The 17,913-nt window shown below is 35.3% G+C and overlaps 1 protein-coding gene across 1 annotated transcript; it reads right to left on the reverse strand.

The window, feature by feature from the left end:
* LOC18608677 (EPIDERMAL PATTERNING FACTOR-like protein 6) lies at nt 1,692-2,488 on the reverse strand. Its single transcript, XM_007043485.2, has 2 exons — nt 2,289-2,488; nt 1,692-2,189 (listed from the first exon to the last, which is right to left on the reverse strand). Exons 1-2 carry the CDS (start codon nt 2,383-2,385, stop codon nt 1,909-1,911), a joined length of 378 nt encoding a protein of 125 aa, XP_007043547.1. The 5' UTR covers nt 2,386-2,488; the 3' UTR covers nt 1,692-1,908.

Genomic DNA, 17,913 nt, shown 5'->3' on the forward strand with positions numbered 1-17,913 from the left:
AAAATCAATATGCTTACTACGCTCATGAAACACAACATTGGGGGCAATCTAGATAACACTACAGTTATCCTAGTGAAGGACAATGGCAGAAGTTTGGGTAATGCCCGGGTAATGCCCATATCCTCTAGCAATTGACAAAGTCAAAGTAACTCTGAAGTAGTATCTGCAAGAGTACGATAGTCAGATTAAGTGCTACAACGGATTGTTACAATTTGCATCTTGTTTCACCAAGAAATGAGATAATCACCCAAAAAGAACAAAATAACCCATAGTTGAGCGACGATTGATAAAATTACCTACCCAGATAACATCAAAATATTAAGATAAAATTGAAGAAGAATGTGCAGAAAAGTGAAGTCCATGAAAGAGTGTGTCTTTGATATAGCACAAAATACACATAACAATTGAAAAATGAGATGGCCACTAAGATGATCGAGGAGCAGCAATAAATAGGCTAACTAAATGAACAAAATGAGCAATATCAAGTCGAGTCACTGTGAGATAGACCAAACTACCAACCAGTTGACGACATAAAGTAGGATCAATAAAAAAAAGTGCCATCTATCGAAGTTATTTAGTAGTATGTTCTAAAGGAGTGGAGATACATTCCTATATAGCTTGAGAAAGACAGTAACCATCAAAGGTGGAAGAGACTTCTAGCCCTAAGAAATAACTAAGAGGAATAATCTTTCTTTTCAAAATTTTGACTAAGTTATTATTGTAATTCTATAATAAAAATCTTATCAACTTGAGTTATAATCATCCATAAAGAAGCAGAAGAATAATGTCATAATCAATATGTCGAATAAATGATGCAAAATCATGAGGGTTAGAAGTAAAACCAAATTGGGCAATATTGGAACTGAATTTTGCAAACCAAGCTCTTGGTGCTTGTTTTGAACCATATAAAACTCTTGTAGACTTTATAAGTATGAGAGTAACCAGACGGAGGTGCTATGCACACCTTATCTGATAAAATACATTTTTTAAATGCATTCTTGACATCCATTTGAAGAAGCATTCAACATTTGACAACAATAATGGTTAAAAAACTACCCATAAAAATTATGCAGGTCTTAAGAGTAAAGTTTTTTCATAATCTATTCCATATTCTTGAGTATAACCTTTGGCCATTAAGTGAGCTTTATAGCATTCGGTAGAACCATCTAAGTGGGTTTTGATTTTATAAATCCATCTACTACCAATAGCAATCTTATCTGGAGGGAGATCGACTAAATTCCAAATATGAGTTTTCTCAAGAGCTTGGAGCTTATCATTCATATCTTGTTGGCAATGAGGGTCAATACTAACCTCACAAAAAGATCGAAGCTCATGCAAGGTTACAATACTAGAAAAATAATAATAATCGTGATGATGATAAGACTTTTATTACAGCATTACAATAGTATCTTTGTCAACTTTTTGAATTGTAAGATTTTGGTGCTCTTATTATTTTTAGTTATCTTACCCAGGAATATTACTAAGTGATACTCTTTTATGACTTATGAGCATCCTATTTTTCAATGAAATTTATTATTATTATTATTATTATTATTATCAATTGGGTTTAAACTTTGTTATGATTTCGTTGTTAAGAATAAAAGAAAACTTAATTAATAGAATCCCAGCATTGTAAGAATGAAGGGCTTTTTCCTCTTTCCTTCCTTTAATTACGTTAGTACATCATCTACTGAACTTGCCAAATTAGAGCAATCGTCGTGGCAGTAGTAGTCAAATTAATTACCCCAAAGTGGATATAAAAGAATCAAAATAAATTTATACACTCTATTGATTACAAAAAAAGATGCCAAAGCGCACATTACAAGGTAAAATTGGACAAGGCCGCTAAAGAACAAGATGGACCGCCTATATCTTTGATAAAAAAAAATGAAATGAGTTGAAGTAATTTCATGGAACTGGATAAGACTTGTTGTTGCACATGCACTTGTAAGCCATAGGACATGTTTCAGCCTCTTCCAGCGATGCGCACACAAAGCTCACCATAACTAGTCTGCAAGGTGTGCACAAGCCACAAGCATGTGAGCAGTCAGGCAAGCTTGATCCTGCAATCTGTAATGTGTCTGACCCCTTTCTTTTCATCATTGGCCTTGTTCTTTCCCAGTATGAATTGGGTTTTGCAACTATCCCTTCTCCTGTGCTTGGCTGAGATTCATGGGCCTGGCTATGATCTGTTTTCATAATACAAAATGTTAACGAAATGAAATAAGAGAGTGTTTTCATGTGTCTTAGTAGAATGAAGACAATTTTGGAGGGAAAATGATACGTACGTATTTGCAGCCGCCTTACATGCCTTGCAGACGTGACAACAACAGGAACACAGCAGAGAATAATGGCAATTGAAGCCACACAAACAGAACGCTTCATGGCTTCAATCTTATTTTCCTATTTCGGCTGTTTGCCTCAATGAGCTTAGGCAAGTAAAGAGCAAACTGAAAGCGGTAGCTGGGGTTGAGGAAAACAGTGAAGTGGATGAACATATTTAAAGGGTGGCGGATAGAGAATGGTATTGAAGCAAATCACAGGCAAAAGTATGTAAGATGGAGAACGATAAGGAAAGGTCACATGAAAGAGGGTGCAGGGAAGGGAGAGATTGCTCACGAAGGGTCACAGGACTCTTCAAGGTAGCCTTTGGTTGTATTATCGAAGAAGGGTGATAAAGAGTAAGTTGGCAGGAATTATACTGAATTCAAGTGCTTCTTTTTACGTGAATTTTGACTCGGGAATTCGCTCGGCAAACTTGGATCAATAAATGAATGTTGTGAAGGTTTGAGAAATTCTTTTATGCTAGTTACTTTTGCATAGTGTAAACTGATATAATGTGACACTGAGGGTCTAATGTGACATCCATTAATGTTTTCTGCCTCCGTTATACTGTTCATGGACTCGATGAGCTTGGAGTTGGACCACTTCTTTGTTGGTCACAGACTCATAGTGACAGTGGTCCATACAACTCTGTTCTAGACCAATCTTGAGAACGACCCAGATGCCAAGTGGGCCTAAGAGGCTTGACAGAGGACCCTACGGCAGCTGTTCAAAGGTCCAGCCGATGTAGTAGAGCCTTAGGGCTCAGGCCGCTCTACGGGAGATGGTAAACAAACAACTAACTATATTCCCAGAAGAGGCAATAGCAACAAAAGAAAAGGTTCTGCTGGTCATTCTCTGGAGTTTTCCCCTTTATTCATTAATTTTAGTACTCAATAAAGAATAGTTCTGTTGATCGAATATTGTACTATAATTGAGTTGGAAATTGAAATATGGCATGCTCATGGATAGATTATTAGTAGCTCCAAATCCAATAACCAATTTGACATAAGAGCTGAAAATCAACATGAATACGTTGAATGTACAATAGAAAAAAAACGTAGATCGTACATGTGAAAATTATGACGATTAGACAGCTAAAAATATGTGTCCATCCCAGCAATTGCAATACTGCACACAAACTTTTAACAAGGAAACAGTGATGTAATATGTCTTGATTTATTTAATAATTCTCGCTTCCTCGATCCCATCGATGGCATCTTTTTTTCTACTTTGCACATTTCCTTACTCTATAGTCTTTACCGACGGAATGTTGCACCAACTAACCCAGAAATTGAAGTTATGACAACAAGTGAACCATTGGACTCATTTCCCTAGTCAAAATATTGGACCAGGCTGCCCCGCTTAGAGCAAGAAAACTTAAAAATTAATAGGATATACATATACTATAACATATATATATATATATATAGGTCAAAAAGAAATTTTAGCCTCATAAAAATTAGAGGGTAACATGTGATCATCAATGATTTTGTCACATATCTTTTTGTTACGAATTTTTTAACATTATATATTGTAATTATCCTATAGTTAAATTTTTAAAGCATGCATTCATGTTATTATTATTATTATTATTATTTTCATTTGATTAGACTTACAATTATCTCAACTTGGATGTAAATGTTGAATTCAGTTGTTAGACCCTAGCTAAAAAAGCGTTTCGAGCTCTACTTAATATACCTCTAAGTTAGGTGAGATATATTTGGGAATTTCTTAATTCATAGTAATTCAAGTTTTAGGAATTTCAAGAAATTGACAACATTAGAGATGGTTAAGAATGTGACTAAATAATTTCACAAGAAATATATATATGTGTGACTAATTAAGTAGGTATATCCATGGTTGTTAGAAATATAATATATCTATAAACTTGATTTCCTTTATGATTGACTCTACTTAATTTACTTAAAGCTGATTCACACACATCTACGTAATTAATAATAATAATAATAATAATAATAAATTAATAAGAATGCCAACATTTGATCCACATGAAGCGTGATTGCCTTTTCATTTTTATTTTCTCCCTTGTAAAATATAGAATCAATATTTGAATAACGAAAAGTCTTTATGGAAGTTTATAAAAAAAAGGCAAAACCATCTCACTTCATTTGTATAACAAAAAATATTTGCCGAGTCAACAACAGCCGATGGAAGAAGCAAATTGAATCCCAGCCTCTTATTCTTGATTACTTCTTTGTAGTAGCCAACTTTTTTCCTTGGAAATCTTTTAACTCAACTTGGTTTAGATAGATCCTGACCGACCCTTTCCAACATAATGCCATGTGTAGCACCACGAGGTAATACCGTCCTTGATTTGAGCATACTGAATGCTCTGAGGTCAATTGACTAGCTGTACAAATCTAAATAGTTCATAGCCGCCTTTTCTAGTGTCAAAGGTTGATTTCAACAAGTTTATTTGCATCAAATTAAAATGTGAATTGAAAGCCGCCCTTTTCTATATATAACAAATACCCCCAAGATTAATCATCTTTCATGCACTATCACGTAGAGTTTCTAGTTCGGTAGCCATGAACACTCTTGTTTGGAATGCCACATCAAAATTTAGTCGTAGAGTTGATGCTTACGAGCTCTTGGACCAAAACAGCCAAAGAAGAGAAGAAAATATTGGTCTTAGGACGTTTTCCAAGAGAAAAGCTCAGAGCGTGGTGGCTTCCTTCAATTCCAGGCAAGATCAAGCTAAGAAAAGGTTGATTTTCCTCATATCATACAAGTTATCGATAGTGGACGGCAACAGGGAACAACCAAAGTCAAAGTCATAGAAACTAAAGAAAATGGTGGTTAAGGTTAAGACAACTGTGGTATCAGTAATGTCGTTTATGCAAATTGGTTCTTTAAAATCTTCTAATTGTCGATCAGCAATCTGTGTGGTTGCTCCTATCTCAATTAAGAAGTGTTGCTGAATGTTTATGGAGTTAATTTGGTTTCGGGAAGCCATATTTTTAACTTTTTAATGTTCTCTGAGATGATGAGTGAATAAGAGCAGCAATTGTTTACTCAAGAGTTGCATTTTAGCACAGGCTAAGGTTGGGAAAGGTCCAGCTATTGTTTTTTGACTTTCTTATCTGTATGCAGTTAAATGCATGATTAACATTTTTCTTGGTTGGGTTATACAATCTCCTAAAATAACTCTATTTCGTCCATCTACCCACCATCATGTCTAAATAATCAGACCTAAATTTAACATATTAGATTTCTCTAAAAGATTGAAATATCATTTGGCCAAAAAGTGCTTGTATGTTGATTTGTATTGCTTTACTTGGGTACATTTTTTTGCCAATGTTGAAGCGAAAATCATCATGTTATTGAATCGAATCATGTCTTACACCTAACTTATCAAAAGAAAGGGGGAACATCAGCCAAAATGATTTAAAAAAAAAAAAAGAAAGAAATCAACTATGGTAGCACTTATAATCTAATACATGTACCCAATCCTTGACAATCACAAGGTTTCAACAAAACGTTAACTCAATCCCAATGAAAAATTTATGCTCTTGGGATCTTCCAGAATTAGTATCTATCAGCTTGTTTTGGTTGACAGAAGTCCATCTTGTAGAGAAGTTTTTCAATGGAGGGAATTAATCATTTTAGTCTTGATATATAAATATCAACAGCAACCTCAAATGGTTGGTGTCCAAAATAGACAAACAAAAGGCAACATTTAAATTTAGTTTGACATCCACAAAACTCAGTTTAAGTAATAGCAGAGCTACTTCTCATTTCTCCACATCCACCATATGAAACAATGTCATAAACCAAAGGAGCCAACTCAAGCAAATTCCCCCATCTCTTCTTCTTCCATTTTCTTTCTAGATTTCACCATAAAAGAAGAAGAAAAAGAATAGTCTCTATCTTTTCTTCTCTTTCTATACGGACAATGCCCACCAAAAAGCTGATCAATTGGATAGTCAACCCCACACCATGGACACTAGACCCCCTTATCCACCATAATATATCATGCTCAATGATCAAGGAAACCTTAGGCCCTTTCCCCATAGACGCAACTTTCCCCGCTACCATTCACATAATCGTAGCTCAAGAGGGACATGTTGCCTAAAGTGTATGTGCTGTTGCTATTGCTTCCTTTTTGTCTTGATTTTTGTTCTTTTTGGCACCGCCTTCCTTCTTTTTACAGTTTATAAACCCCAAATGCCTTCCTATAATGTTAATCAGGTGGGGGTCAAGACTTTCAATATCCAGCAGTCGGATCTTAGCCTCTATACAGAATTCTCTGTTTCCGTAAAGGCAGATAATCTCAATCATCTTATAGGCTTCATTTATGGAAAGGAAAGCTTTGTTGCTAGTTTATACACAGGAAAAACTCTTTGTTCTGGCAAGTTTCCAACTTTTCATCAACCCCGAGAACAACATTACCATGATGAATATTCTGATGAAAGGAAAGAATGAGTTTGGTTCAAGTCTTCTAGAAAGGCTTTTTCAAAACCAAAAGAAGGGGAAAATCCCTTTACTTATAATGGTAAAGGCGTTTGTAAGCGTTGTGATTGCAGGTTTCCCACTAAGGCAGGTGGTTGTTTTTGTTAACTGCTCTTTAGTTGTAGACAATTTGTCGCCAAACCACAAAATTGGGATTTTGTGAAGTAAATATACTTATGACATTGGCTTGTGAATGCCATATCTATTTCTTCCTCTCTTCTTTATTTATACCTGACTCTTTCAAGCTGGATGGGACAAGAGGAAGATTAGCACAAGAAAGCAATGCCATTTGCTCAGTTTATGCAACATTCTAGTTTACCTTTTTCCCACGATGCATATGCTTCCAAGAAACACTTGCACAGAATTACAAATGTAGATATTTTGTCACATAGGCCTTTTTGTAATTGGCTTTGAAGGTGTAATGAGGTTTGTTTATCCTCCAATCTCAACTTCTTGAAATCTGAATTTAATCAATATACTTTGAAAATTATTACATTAATGTCATTTCCATGAAGAGAAGTGCATATGATAAGCTTGGTTTTGTTTGTAGTTTTTTTATATATATTAAGGATAAAGCAGCTAAGTTACATCATTCTAAGTCGTGAAACAACCCAAATGTCTGCAAGAAATACTTAATATCATTTAGTGGAGAGTCAAATAAGTGTAACCCCAAAGAAAGATTTCCATGATGTGTGGCTATCCAATAGGTGCATTGATCAACTTCACGGTGTATGTGATAAAATGTACAATCCCAATTTCGATTAAGAAGTTCCTTGATTCCTTTCAACAGATGAGCATTAGGATTTGATGAAGATATAGGCTAAGATAATTTTTGCAATGCTATCAATGAATCCGATTCAACCAGAACATACCTGAAGCCTCTATTCCAACACAAGATGAGTCCTTGATAAAGAGCCTATAATTCAGCTATAAGAGAGAATGAGATACCAATTTTATATGTCAAATCCACAAACCAAGTGCCATAATTATCTCTTATTACTCCCCCTACTGATGCCATGCCAAGTTGACCCTTAGCATTACAGTCCACGTTCAACTTTACATATGAATGCTTGGGTTTCTCTCATGCAATCAAATATTCCTGTTTTAGCTATAATTGCTCTCTATGCAAGATTTCCCATGCCTTCTTCGATTTTGTCCATATCTGTTGCTAGGCATTATTTGGCCAAATGAATTCCTTATAAAAAAATACTCAAGTTCTACTAATACCACAACAACCATAATGAATGAACAAATATAGTGCCCCAATATAAATTATCCGGATATGAAGTGCTCGTCATATTCTTTATAATCCATTGCTGCAAGTTAAGATTAAAGAAATCTTTATCCACTAAGTTTGGTCTTATTTGGATCCACAAATCTTTTACTTTGTTACAATCACGGAGGGCATGAAGAATAGTTTTTTCTGAGGTCCCACACTGCTTGCACAATGTCGAGTGACCTATCCTTCTGTGAAAAAGCCAACATGATGTTGGCAAAGACTCATGTAAAATCTGCCACAATAGCACACGAGCCTTCCTTGAACTCTTGATTCTCTATACCTTCTGCCAAAACCCTCCCTTATAAAAATAACATTCAATTGAGTTATATAAGCAGACTTAATTGAGAATTCTCCATCATTTGTTAGACTCCAAAAGCTTGTGTCCTTCTCTTTGCCTATTGGATCAATTAAGGTAGTAGCTATCATCAAGATTATTCGTTGAGGAAGCGACTAAGAGAGTTCTTCAAGCTTCCAACTGCCATGCTCATCACAAAAACTAACTACTAGTAAGCTAGCTTTGGCATCTGAAATTTCAATAGAAGAAAAATTCAACAAAGGGCCACAATTAAGCCATGTGTCCATCCAAAACTTAGCTAGATGCCCATTGTTAATATTTATACCCAGACCCTTTACCAACACCAATCTTCCCTTCAAAATACTTCACCAAATATGAGAATCTGTAGACTTAGCACTCATCGACATAAAGTCTTGGTGCTTGATGTACTTTTTTGAAGAATCTCTACCCACAAACAGTCTTTCCTCCTCTAAACACTCCATCCTAGCTTTGCAAGTAGAGCAAGATTCAGTTTTCTGGTATACTTAATTTGTAGACCTCCATATTCTTTAAGTGAACATATTTTTTCCCAGTTAATTCCAGGTAATCCCCTGGTATATCCCCATGTGTTCCTAGATAAAATTCTTACTAAGACGATCCAACTCTTGAACAACATACTCAAGCAAATAAGACATCTGCATTAAGTGCACCGCCATTGAACTTATCACTGATTGCACCAAAGTAATCCTACCAACCATAGATAGATTCTTGTTATACTAGTCTTCAAGCTTCTGCTTGATCTTCTTTATCAAATCAATGTACATATGTTTGGTTATTCTACCAATCAACATTGGTGTCCCCAAATATTTACCAAAGTCTGTAGTTTTGGGGATTCCAGCAAGGTTGCTTAATAGATAAGCTTTTGTGAGGCAAATATTGGATGAGAATAAACTCTCAATTTTTTGAGACTTATCTTCTAACCAGATGCCGTGCAAAACTTATTGAATGCTAGCTTCATTACTCGTCTCTTCTCTTGTGAAGAAATACCAAACAACATCAAGTCGTACAAGCATGAGATAGAAAAATACCACTTCTCATCAGATAAAGGGGCATCTATTTTCCAAATTTCACTATTTCCTCAATTAGTTGAGATAATTTCTCTAAGTATAAAACAAAAAGGAAAGGTGAAAGAGGATTACCTTACCTAATTCCTCTTAATAGTGTCGTAACGTGCGGGTCCGTGAACCCGACAGCCAAACGCGAGTGAAAACACACTAGGAGTCGTCACCAATCTTTTTTCTAGGTGTGATTGGCCACTTATTGACTCGATTCTAATCGATGAAGTTTTAAATTAATTTTAAGCCCCGTCGATAGAATCTTAAACTGATCTACATTTTTTAGGTCTAGGTTCGGGAGTACAGTTACGCCTAGAGAAGGATTAGCACCCCGTGATGCCCGTTCCATGAACGGTACCATTTTTTAGATTATCCTATTGGGGCTTTAATCTTTAATTTCATTATATTTCCTTAGCTATTATTCACTTATTGTATCTCCAATTTTATTAAATTATTTTATTTTATTATAAAATGAAATGCAAGTGTGAGGCAAGATGAAAAGCATGGTATGAGATAAAAATATGTCAGACGAATAACCTTTTATTGAGGACGTTCTCCCGGATCCGCCCATCATACTGGTGGGATCTGGGGTGTTCTCTCACCTAAGGAATTATTCGAAAAATTCACCTTCGCAAATTCGACGAATAAATCTCATCATCGAGATTATCGTACGTTTTTTTTAAAATAATGTTTTCGTGAAGATGAACCTATTACGAGCAAAAGTCTTTTTATTAAAGATGTTTCTCGAGTCTTCCCATCATACTAGTGGGACCCGAGGACATCCTTTCACCTAGGGAGCTTTTCGAGAGAAACTCGTCTTCGCAAGATTTTCGAAAAATCCCATCATCGGGACTTAACTCGTAAACAAAAATATCTATATGCAATGATATGCATGATGCAATAGAAATATATGTTATGCTTGTGAAATTAATTATTTTTTATTGTTATTTTATTTTTTGAACAAATTAAATATAACATATATTTTTATACATTTTTAGTTTTATTTTTTAATTTATTATTTTTCAACTAATTTTTGTGTAGTAAAATTTTTGTTTATTTAAAATAAAAATCTCAAAATCGAAGCCTTTCCATCATACTGATGGAGCTTTAATTCGGATTCCGAACCTATGGAAAATTAGTCTAGGATTGCGACTCCTCGCGTCCCGACCAATCATCCCATCATCGGTACTATAATTATTTTTATGGCATCTTTAATATTCAATTTATATACCATTAATATTAACCCCACAAGATAAATTTTATTATTATAATTAATATTTTCTTTACCACACCATTTTAGTTCTTGATAACAAATATCCAATCTTTATTTTCCTTTCATTTTTATACTCCTCTAATATTGAAAACATTTTCACTATTTTTTTACTATTAAGATTATTATTTCACATTTTTCTATTTACTTTAATCTCCTAAGACATCATAAAAGAGTGTTTCAATATTGTACTAAGGTAACTTAAATTTATTTCATATCGTCAATAACAAGAGTTCATTTAAATAAAATAGGCTAATTCTTAAGTAATCTAATTTCACAATAAACCTATGAAAAGGAATAAAATTCTTTTACCTGATCGGGCTAAGTCAGCCCAAACTGTCACCAAATCCGCAGTCGACTTTGGAATACGCTGTTCGGAGCTTTGTATGGTAGCTTCCAAGCACCAAAAGACAGAACCGCTAGACGGAACCTCTAATAGATCAAAACGACGTCGTTCCCTCTTTTATATCCAAAATATTTAAGCTTTCTCTTCTCTCTCACCAATTCTCCCTCTCTTGACTCACAGATCCTCTTACCTCTCTCTAAAAATCTAACCAGCTTCCTTTCTCACTAGCCACCACCCAAACCGAACCTCCCTCTCTACTGTCAATCCCACCAGCGGCTTGAAACTGTCTTCTCTCTCTCTACCATTGCCAATTACCCATGGGTTAGATCTCTCCCTTTCCTTCCTTCACCCGACGGCTCGGATCGGACCAAAAAGCCTTCACTCTCACTCTTAACCCAACACCGCTCCTCTCTCCTAATTTGGCGCCGTTCAAGTTTCTCCATACCCAAACTAAATGGCGGCACGACTAAACTTTCCCTTTAGCGCAGATCGGCTCTCTCTTTCTCCCTATCCTATGGTAGCACAAAACCCCCTAAATCACCCTCTTCTAATCGGCAACAGGAGACCCGCGACTCTCCTTCCTTCACTCATACCCCAACGGCGCCGACTAGATCCTCTCTCTCCCACCAGCGACGCCGACTAGATCCAAGAACCAGTGGCACCAAAACGAAACCAGATCTCCCTTTTTTTGATTACCCAAAGCCAAAATCCTTCCCTAAAATTCCAAAATCTCCCCTAAAACCCAAACCAACAAACTCTAAAAAAAAACCTCCTATTTTTTCTATTTTTTCTACATATTTTTTATTGATTTTTTACTGTGATAATGGTTATGCCAGCTGTTGGATTTTTAGGGTAGTTTTCTTTGAACTTGTATTGCAGCTAGGGATTTTTGGTTGCTAGAAAGTTAGGATTTCTTAGTTTTCAGGTTGCTAGGGATTTTTAGGGTTGTTTCATTGCTCGGTTCTCTCCCTTTGTTTAAGTGTTACAGTGGGGTTTTTATACCCAGTTGTCCAAGCTTGGTTTTGGCTTCTGTGGGGGCTTCATTCCGCTACTCTGCCAAATGCGAGTTTTTCGCGTCTGGCACTGTAGTGGTGGTACTAGTACTGGCAAGGCATGCACGCCCCTGCCAATTACTTTTTTTCTTTTCTTCTTTTTTTTTTTAATTATTTGGTTAATTAATTTCTAATGAATATTTAACTTTTGTTTATTATTTGTCAAAATTAAAGTGTCTACAGATAGAGAGAAGACCTTTGTTGGGTTACCATTCCATAATACTGAGAAAGTAAGGGTCCTCACGATATACATGATTAAGTTGACCTAGGCTACAAAAAGACCAAGCTCTTCCAACACATCTTGTATGAAACTCCATTTCGAATGATCGTAAGCTTTCTCCAAATCTAATTTAATGGCTAAAGCACCTTCTCGTCTCTTCATTGTTCTCATAGTGTGTAATGCCTCTTAAACAATGATTATGTTATCCATTGCGTACCTTCCCAGAATGAGACTACATCAATTCCTACTTATTATTCTGTCCAACTGGGAGCACAAACGATCAACCAATATTTTACTGATAAAGTTTAAAGGTACTGAACAAAGGCTTAAAGGTTGGAATTGAGTAATTTTTTCAAAGCCTCTCTTGCTTGAGGATAAGCATGATCAATGTATGGCTTAGCTCTATTGGAAAGTGGCCTTTATTGTACGTCTCTTGCATAAAAGAAACCATATGTGTTCTCATACCATCCCAATTCTTCTGGAAAAAAATTTTCAAGAAATTGTTAAACTCAAAGTTCTTATTTGGAGCCATATCGAACAAGGCCTTTCTCACCTCTTTAACGCTAATTTGCTTCAATAATTCTAAAACAATGTTATCATCCAATTGCCATTGTGGATTCTTAGAAAAAGACATGGATACTCCATCATCTATGTAAAGTTTCGAATAAAACTGCAACACCAAATTCTGCAATTCTCATTGGTCATAGCACCATGATTCATCATCTGTTATTAATATGCCAAATCTCATTCTTCGCTGCTTTCCTTTAACTAGAGCATGGCAAAATTTGGAGTTTGCATCTCCATGTTTAATCCATTCAACTTTTGCCTTTTGTGGCAATATGGTCTTTTCTTAATGAAGAATCAAATTATATTCTTCCACCAAAATGACTTCCAAATTCTGTAAGTTATCATTTGGACCCTTTCCTAGTTGGCGTTAAATCCTTTTAAGTCTAGCAATCAACCTTCGTTTCCTCTTGTGTGTATCTCCAAACGTTTCATGCTACCAACGAACCAGTGAGCCTACAAGCTTCTTTAAAGCAAATGCTATGTTACCTTTCTCAATAGCCCAATTAAGCCCAATTATTTGCAATAAATTCGTTAAAATTAGGATGGGCCATCCAAGCATTCGCAAATCTAAAATTCTTCATGAAAAAGCAACTTACAGGAGACTTAAGACAACAAATCAAAAGATGGAGATGATCCGAATGTGTGCGGGGTAAAATGAGAACTTCTAAGTAGGGGAATATACTATTCCAATCTTCATGAGCTACCACTCAATCCAATCTCACTCTAGTGTAATTAATATTTGTTCTTTCATTACACCATGTGAATTTAGGTCCTGATGCTCCCATATCAACTAATTTGCAGTGATTAAAACAGTCAATCATATGATTGCAATGTCTAAAATTAACACCTACTCTCTCTTTCTTCTCATTGAAGGAAGTTACTTGGTTGAAGTCTCAAACCACCAACCACGGTAGGTTGTGTAGGTTACTAGTAAGACAAAGGGATTACCACAACAATTTTCGCTCATCCACTTTCGGACTTCCGTATACAGCGGTGAATATCCAATTATTCTCCACTCCACTTATCATTGCATGTACCAGCTGCGATGAAAAAGCAAGGACTTTAACTTCAATATGTCTTTCATTCAATAACAACTAAATACCACTTAAGAAGTGAACCGACTCTACTCTAAAATAATTTGGAAAACCATGCACCAACATATTTTACTAGCCCTTACACCTGATACTCTGGATTCCAATATTATCAAAACTTGGATCTTGTGAAGGTTCAACAAATTTTTGACATTGCGAACACATCTCCTTGAGGCAACACCTTTTACGTTTCAGCTTAATATATTAATCATCAATAACAAAAAAAGTAGTAAGGACAACAACAATGACAATAAAAGAAATGGATAATATGCAATGAAAATAAGTTTTGCATGATATCTATCGCTTGTTTTGCACAATCCATGTCTATCGAAAAAGAAACAAGATTATTTCCATACATTTGATCATCATCCAAGCTCACAGTAGTACCTTTCTCCCTAGCCATGCCATTGATTCTCACTCCTAGATTATCTTTCGCACTGTCAGTTGCTTTCAAGATTGTGAGAAAGCTCTTTGAGGTTAACACATTTCTCTCTAGAGATAACTACCTCCTCTGATGGTACCTGTTTAGTTGGAGCCATACTATCCTTAGTGATATCAAGAGTAGTCATTGTTTTGGATCCCTGCAAGCCTTTCTTACTCCTTGTATTCCCACTCGAAAACGCTATTTTTATGAGTTCAGGAACCTTACTTTTGGCTTTAGAACTACTGACCCCTATTTCCTATTTGAAATGTTTGTTGCCACTTGTAGTGACTTCTTCAGTGTTTTTTTATCCCTTGAAATAACAATATTCTTCCCTAAACTACTCACACCTTTATCTAACTTGTTTTAGTCTGTTGTTTCAGGTACTATCTCTTCCTCTCCAAGGGAAGTATCTTCCTTTTCTAACAAGTGGAAGCGATAGCCCGAATGAAGACTCGTCTTTGGACCCTCCTCTTTACTCGCCACCTTTGCTTTGGCTTTATCAACCATAGCAGTCTTCCCACCCGAATTTCACGTGTAAACCTTCTTAGCTACCATCCATGGGCCATACTTTGTAGGCTCATAGTCTTTTTTTGTAGCTTTCTCTGACTACGTTATTTTCCAGGCTTGCTCCTCTGAAAAACCTTCACTCTCTTTTTGTTTAACTAAACAGCCCTCCACACTATGGCCAAACTTCCCAGAATGGAAACAAAGCATTCTTAGACCCTTATACTCCACCTCTTGCCATCACCCACCTATGAAGATTTTTGGCACCAAAGGTTTATGAAGGTCTACTCAACGTAAATTCTTGTAAACTTGCCCCTTAGTGCATGTGATGTTGTACGACCCACCTTTAAAGTCCTCCCAAGCTTATTGCCAATTCTCATCAAGACATCTCTATCATAGAACTTTAGCAGTCCAGTAACCTTATCCAGGGCACGACAGAGTCAATCAATGCTTTCTTTAATCGAAAGCCTAGTTTCCATTTCCTTGTAGTCAGATAATGGTCTGTTGTAATCCATGGGCCATCCTTGAAGACATGGTTGTAATCTGACTTCTTAAAGAAACGAAAGCAATAGCACCCATTGTCCAAGTCAAGGGCTTGGAAGTTTTCCCATTAAAGCCCAAAGATAAGGGTAACTTATGTCTTTACTAAGCAATTTCACTACGAGTGTGTTCCTTCAGGGCTTTTGAATCTTTTTCTTCTCATCCTTGGTGAGCCCTATATAAGGGCCATTTACCATGAATTTGAGATCATCATCATCAGATTCGATATCCTCCACAATCTCACCTCCTTCCTCCGAATCTGTCTCCTTTGACAAGTGCTGTTCATTATGCATCAAGATGTTGCGATAAGAGATCTTTTGCATTTTCGCTTGACCCTGCACATGATTAGATTCATCCAAAACGTTCTGGTAGCCTTCCAAAATAGTATGTCCTTCCTTCGAACGTCCCCTTTTCAAATCTACTTTCGGTGTAACGCCTTACATCTCCACATTGGTTGATGAGGGTTAACCCCACGTCGACGTAGCCGTCATACAAAAGGAAGGGTTTATCAGAGGTTGGCGTAAGATAGCTCAATAACCTTAACATGACCTTTAGAGATTTTTTTTATATAATTATTTATGATAATTTACTCTTAATTTTTTTCTTTTTTTGTAGATTTTAGAGATCCTTAATCCATGTAAACTCATTCATGTTCTATTTAGTGCACACCACTCAAGTGCTAAAGAATTGAAAGAGAAATATTCTGTTGTTTTGTTTGTTTCCATTTTCTCACCAAGCAAACAGATGGTAGAAGAAAACATATCTGAGAATTACTAGTATTTGGATCAACACTACAATTAAAGATCTTAAACCAATTCAAGAACCGAGCCAGTAATACAATTTTAATGACCACACTTTTTGACAAGGTGATCCCCATTACATAAGAGCTTAAATTCTCAAGCAACAGCCAATCAATAATAATTAAAGTTTCTGCTAATGCAATGGATGAATGAAAACAACTTTCCTTATGGCATCTTCTACTTCACAAGATGTAATCCTCTACTACACGCTAGCTTTCTCTTTATTTCTTTCATAGACAAGATGTAAAAAAATTGCATTTGAATGAAAAGCATTAGAATTAAATAAATTTTATTCTTGAAATAGAAGTTTTCATTGGAAAATAATATACTATAATCAATTAAAATCTAATAAATAGATTTTGAAATTATAAAAGTAAAGAGGAAATGATAATTTAGTAGAGTTAATTGCATATTTTGTAATCGGACTATAGTCAAAATTCTCAATTTGCTTTTGCCCATCAATTTGCCCATGAGATTAATCACGTAAATCAAATGGATAATGTGTTCAAACACAACCAATAAAATCATGTCCTGTATCTCAAAAATACCACGTCTTTCAGTTTTATTAAATGTTTTGGACACATCACCTATTTGACTAAAGAGCAAATTAATAGATGAAAGTGAAATTTGAGTACCTAATTACAAAATTTTAAATTTTAAGTGTCAAATTGAGAATTTGATTATAGTTTGATACCAAATATGTTATTAACCATTTAATTTGATATATATCTTTTCAACAACCAACAATTTCTCAATTAGTTACATATTAAGAAAACAATATAAATCAAAATTTAATTTTTCATTTTATATGCTAAAAGTTATAAAATTATTTATCAATGTTGTAAGTAATAATATAGTGAAAATTAATAAAATATAAATAATTTCTAAAAGACATCTAATTCCATAATCAATGACAAATCACTTATAAATAACAAAAAAAAAAAAGAATTATGAGTCATAACTTTCATATACCACAAACCAATCCAAATTATGTTTAAATGTAATTAAATTCAATTAGTTATTGAGTGATACAAGTGCTTTGTAATTGACATTTATTTGAATAACAAGTTGTGTCACGACCCGAAACTCTCATCGGGCCCGTAACAATCGCCGCGACGTCTCGATAGGCACTTATTACCCCGAATGCTGATCGAAAACCCGCAAGGCTTAGCATCAACTTCCGCATCTCCCCGGTGAGCAACAGTTGTTAAATCTCACATTTTAAGAAATCATAAGTCGTTTCCAAATCAAAATAATAAAATATTATTATTATTATTATTTTGGCTCACAAGGGCATTTTCGTCATTTTTCTTCAAAAATACCAAAACCCGTAAAAAATATGATGTAAAAGATAAATATGTTCATACATACTTTAAATCAGATAACTAAAGTATAAAATTACTTTTACAGTGACACATGAGCCCTCAACTGACCAATAAGATGCGAGTCTGTGAACCAACAATTTTCTCGATGCAAGGCTAACTGAAGTCCTTGATGCAATCGGCTATCTACCGGCTATCCTGAGCCTAAAATGTCAGGAATTGAGGGTGGTGGGATTATAAAATCTCAGTGAGTAAACAGACACCATCTAAACTATTTAAAGGCGAGTAAATCAAGACGAATTAAAATATTC

This window comes from Theobroma cacao, chromosome 2, assembly GCF_000208745.1.
Source record: "Theobroma cacao cultivar B97-61/B2 chromosome 2, Criollo_cocoa_genome_V2, whole genome shotgun sequence".
Taxonomy (NCBI): domain Eukaryota; kingdom Viridiplantae; phylum Streptophyta; class Magnoliopsida; order Malvales; family Malvaceae; genus Theobroma; species Theobroma cacao.

Bases quoted from the DNA above. Each gene is read 5' to 3' on its own strand.
- LOC18608677 (XM_007043485.2), bottom strand. From the start codon at position 2,385: ATGAAGCGTTCTGTTTGTGTGGCTTCAATTGCCATTATTCTCTGCTGT. The intron at 2,190-2,288 runs GTACGTATCATT...TTATGAAAACAG, and splicing joins TGTAAGGCGGCTGCAAATAC to ATCATAGCCAGGCCCATGAA.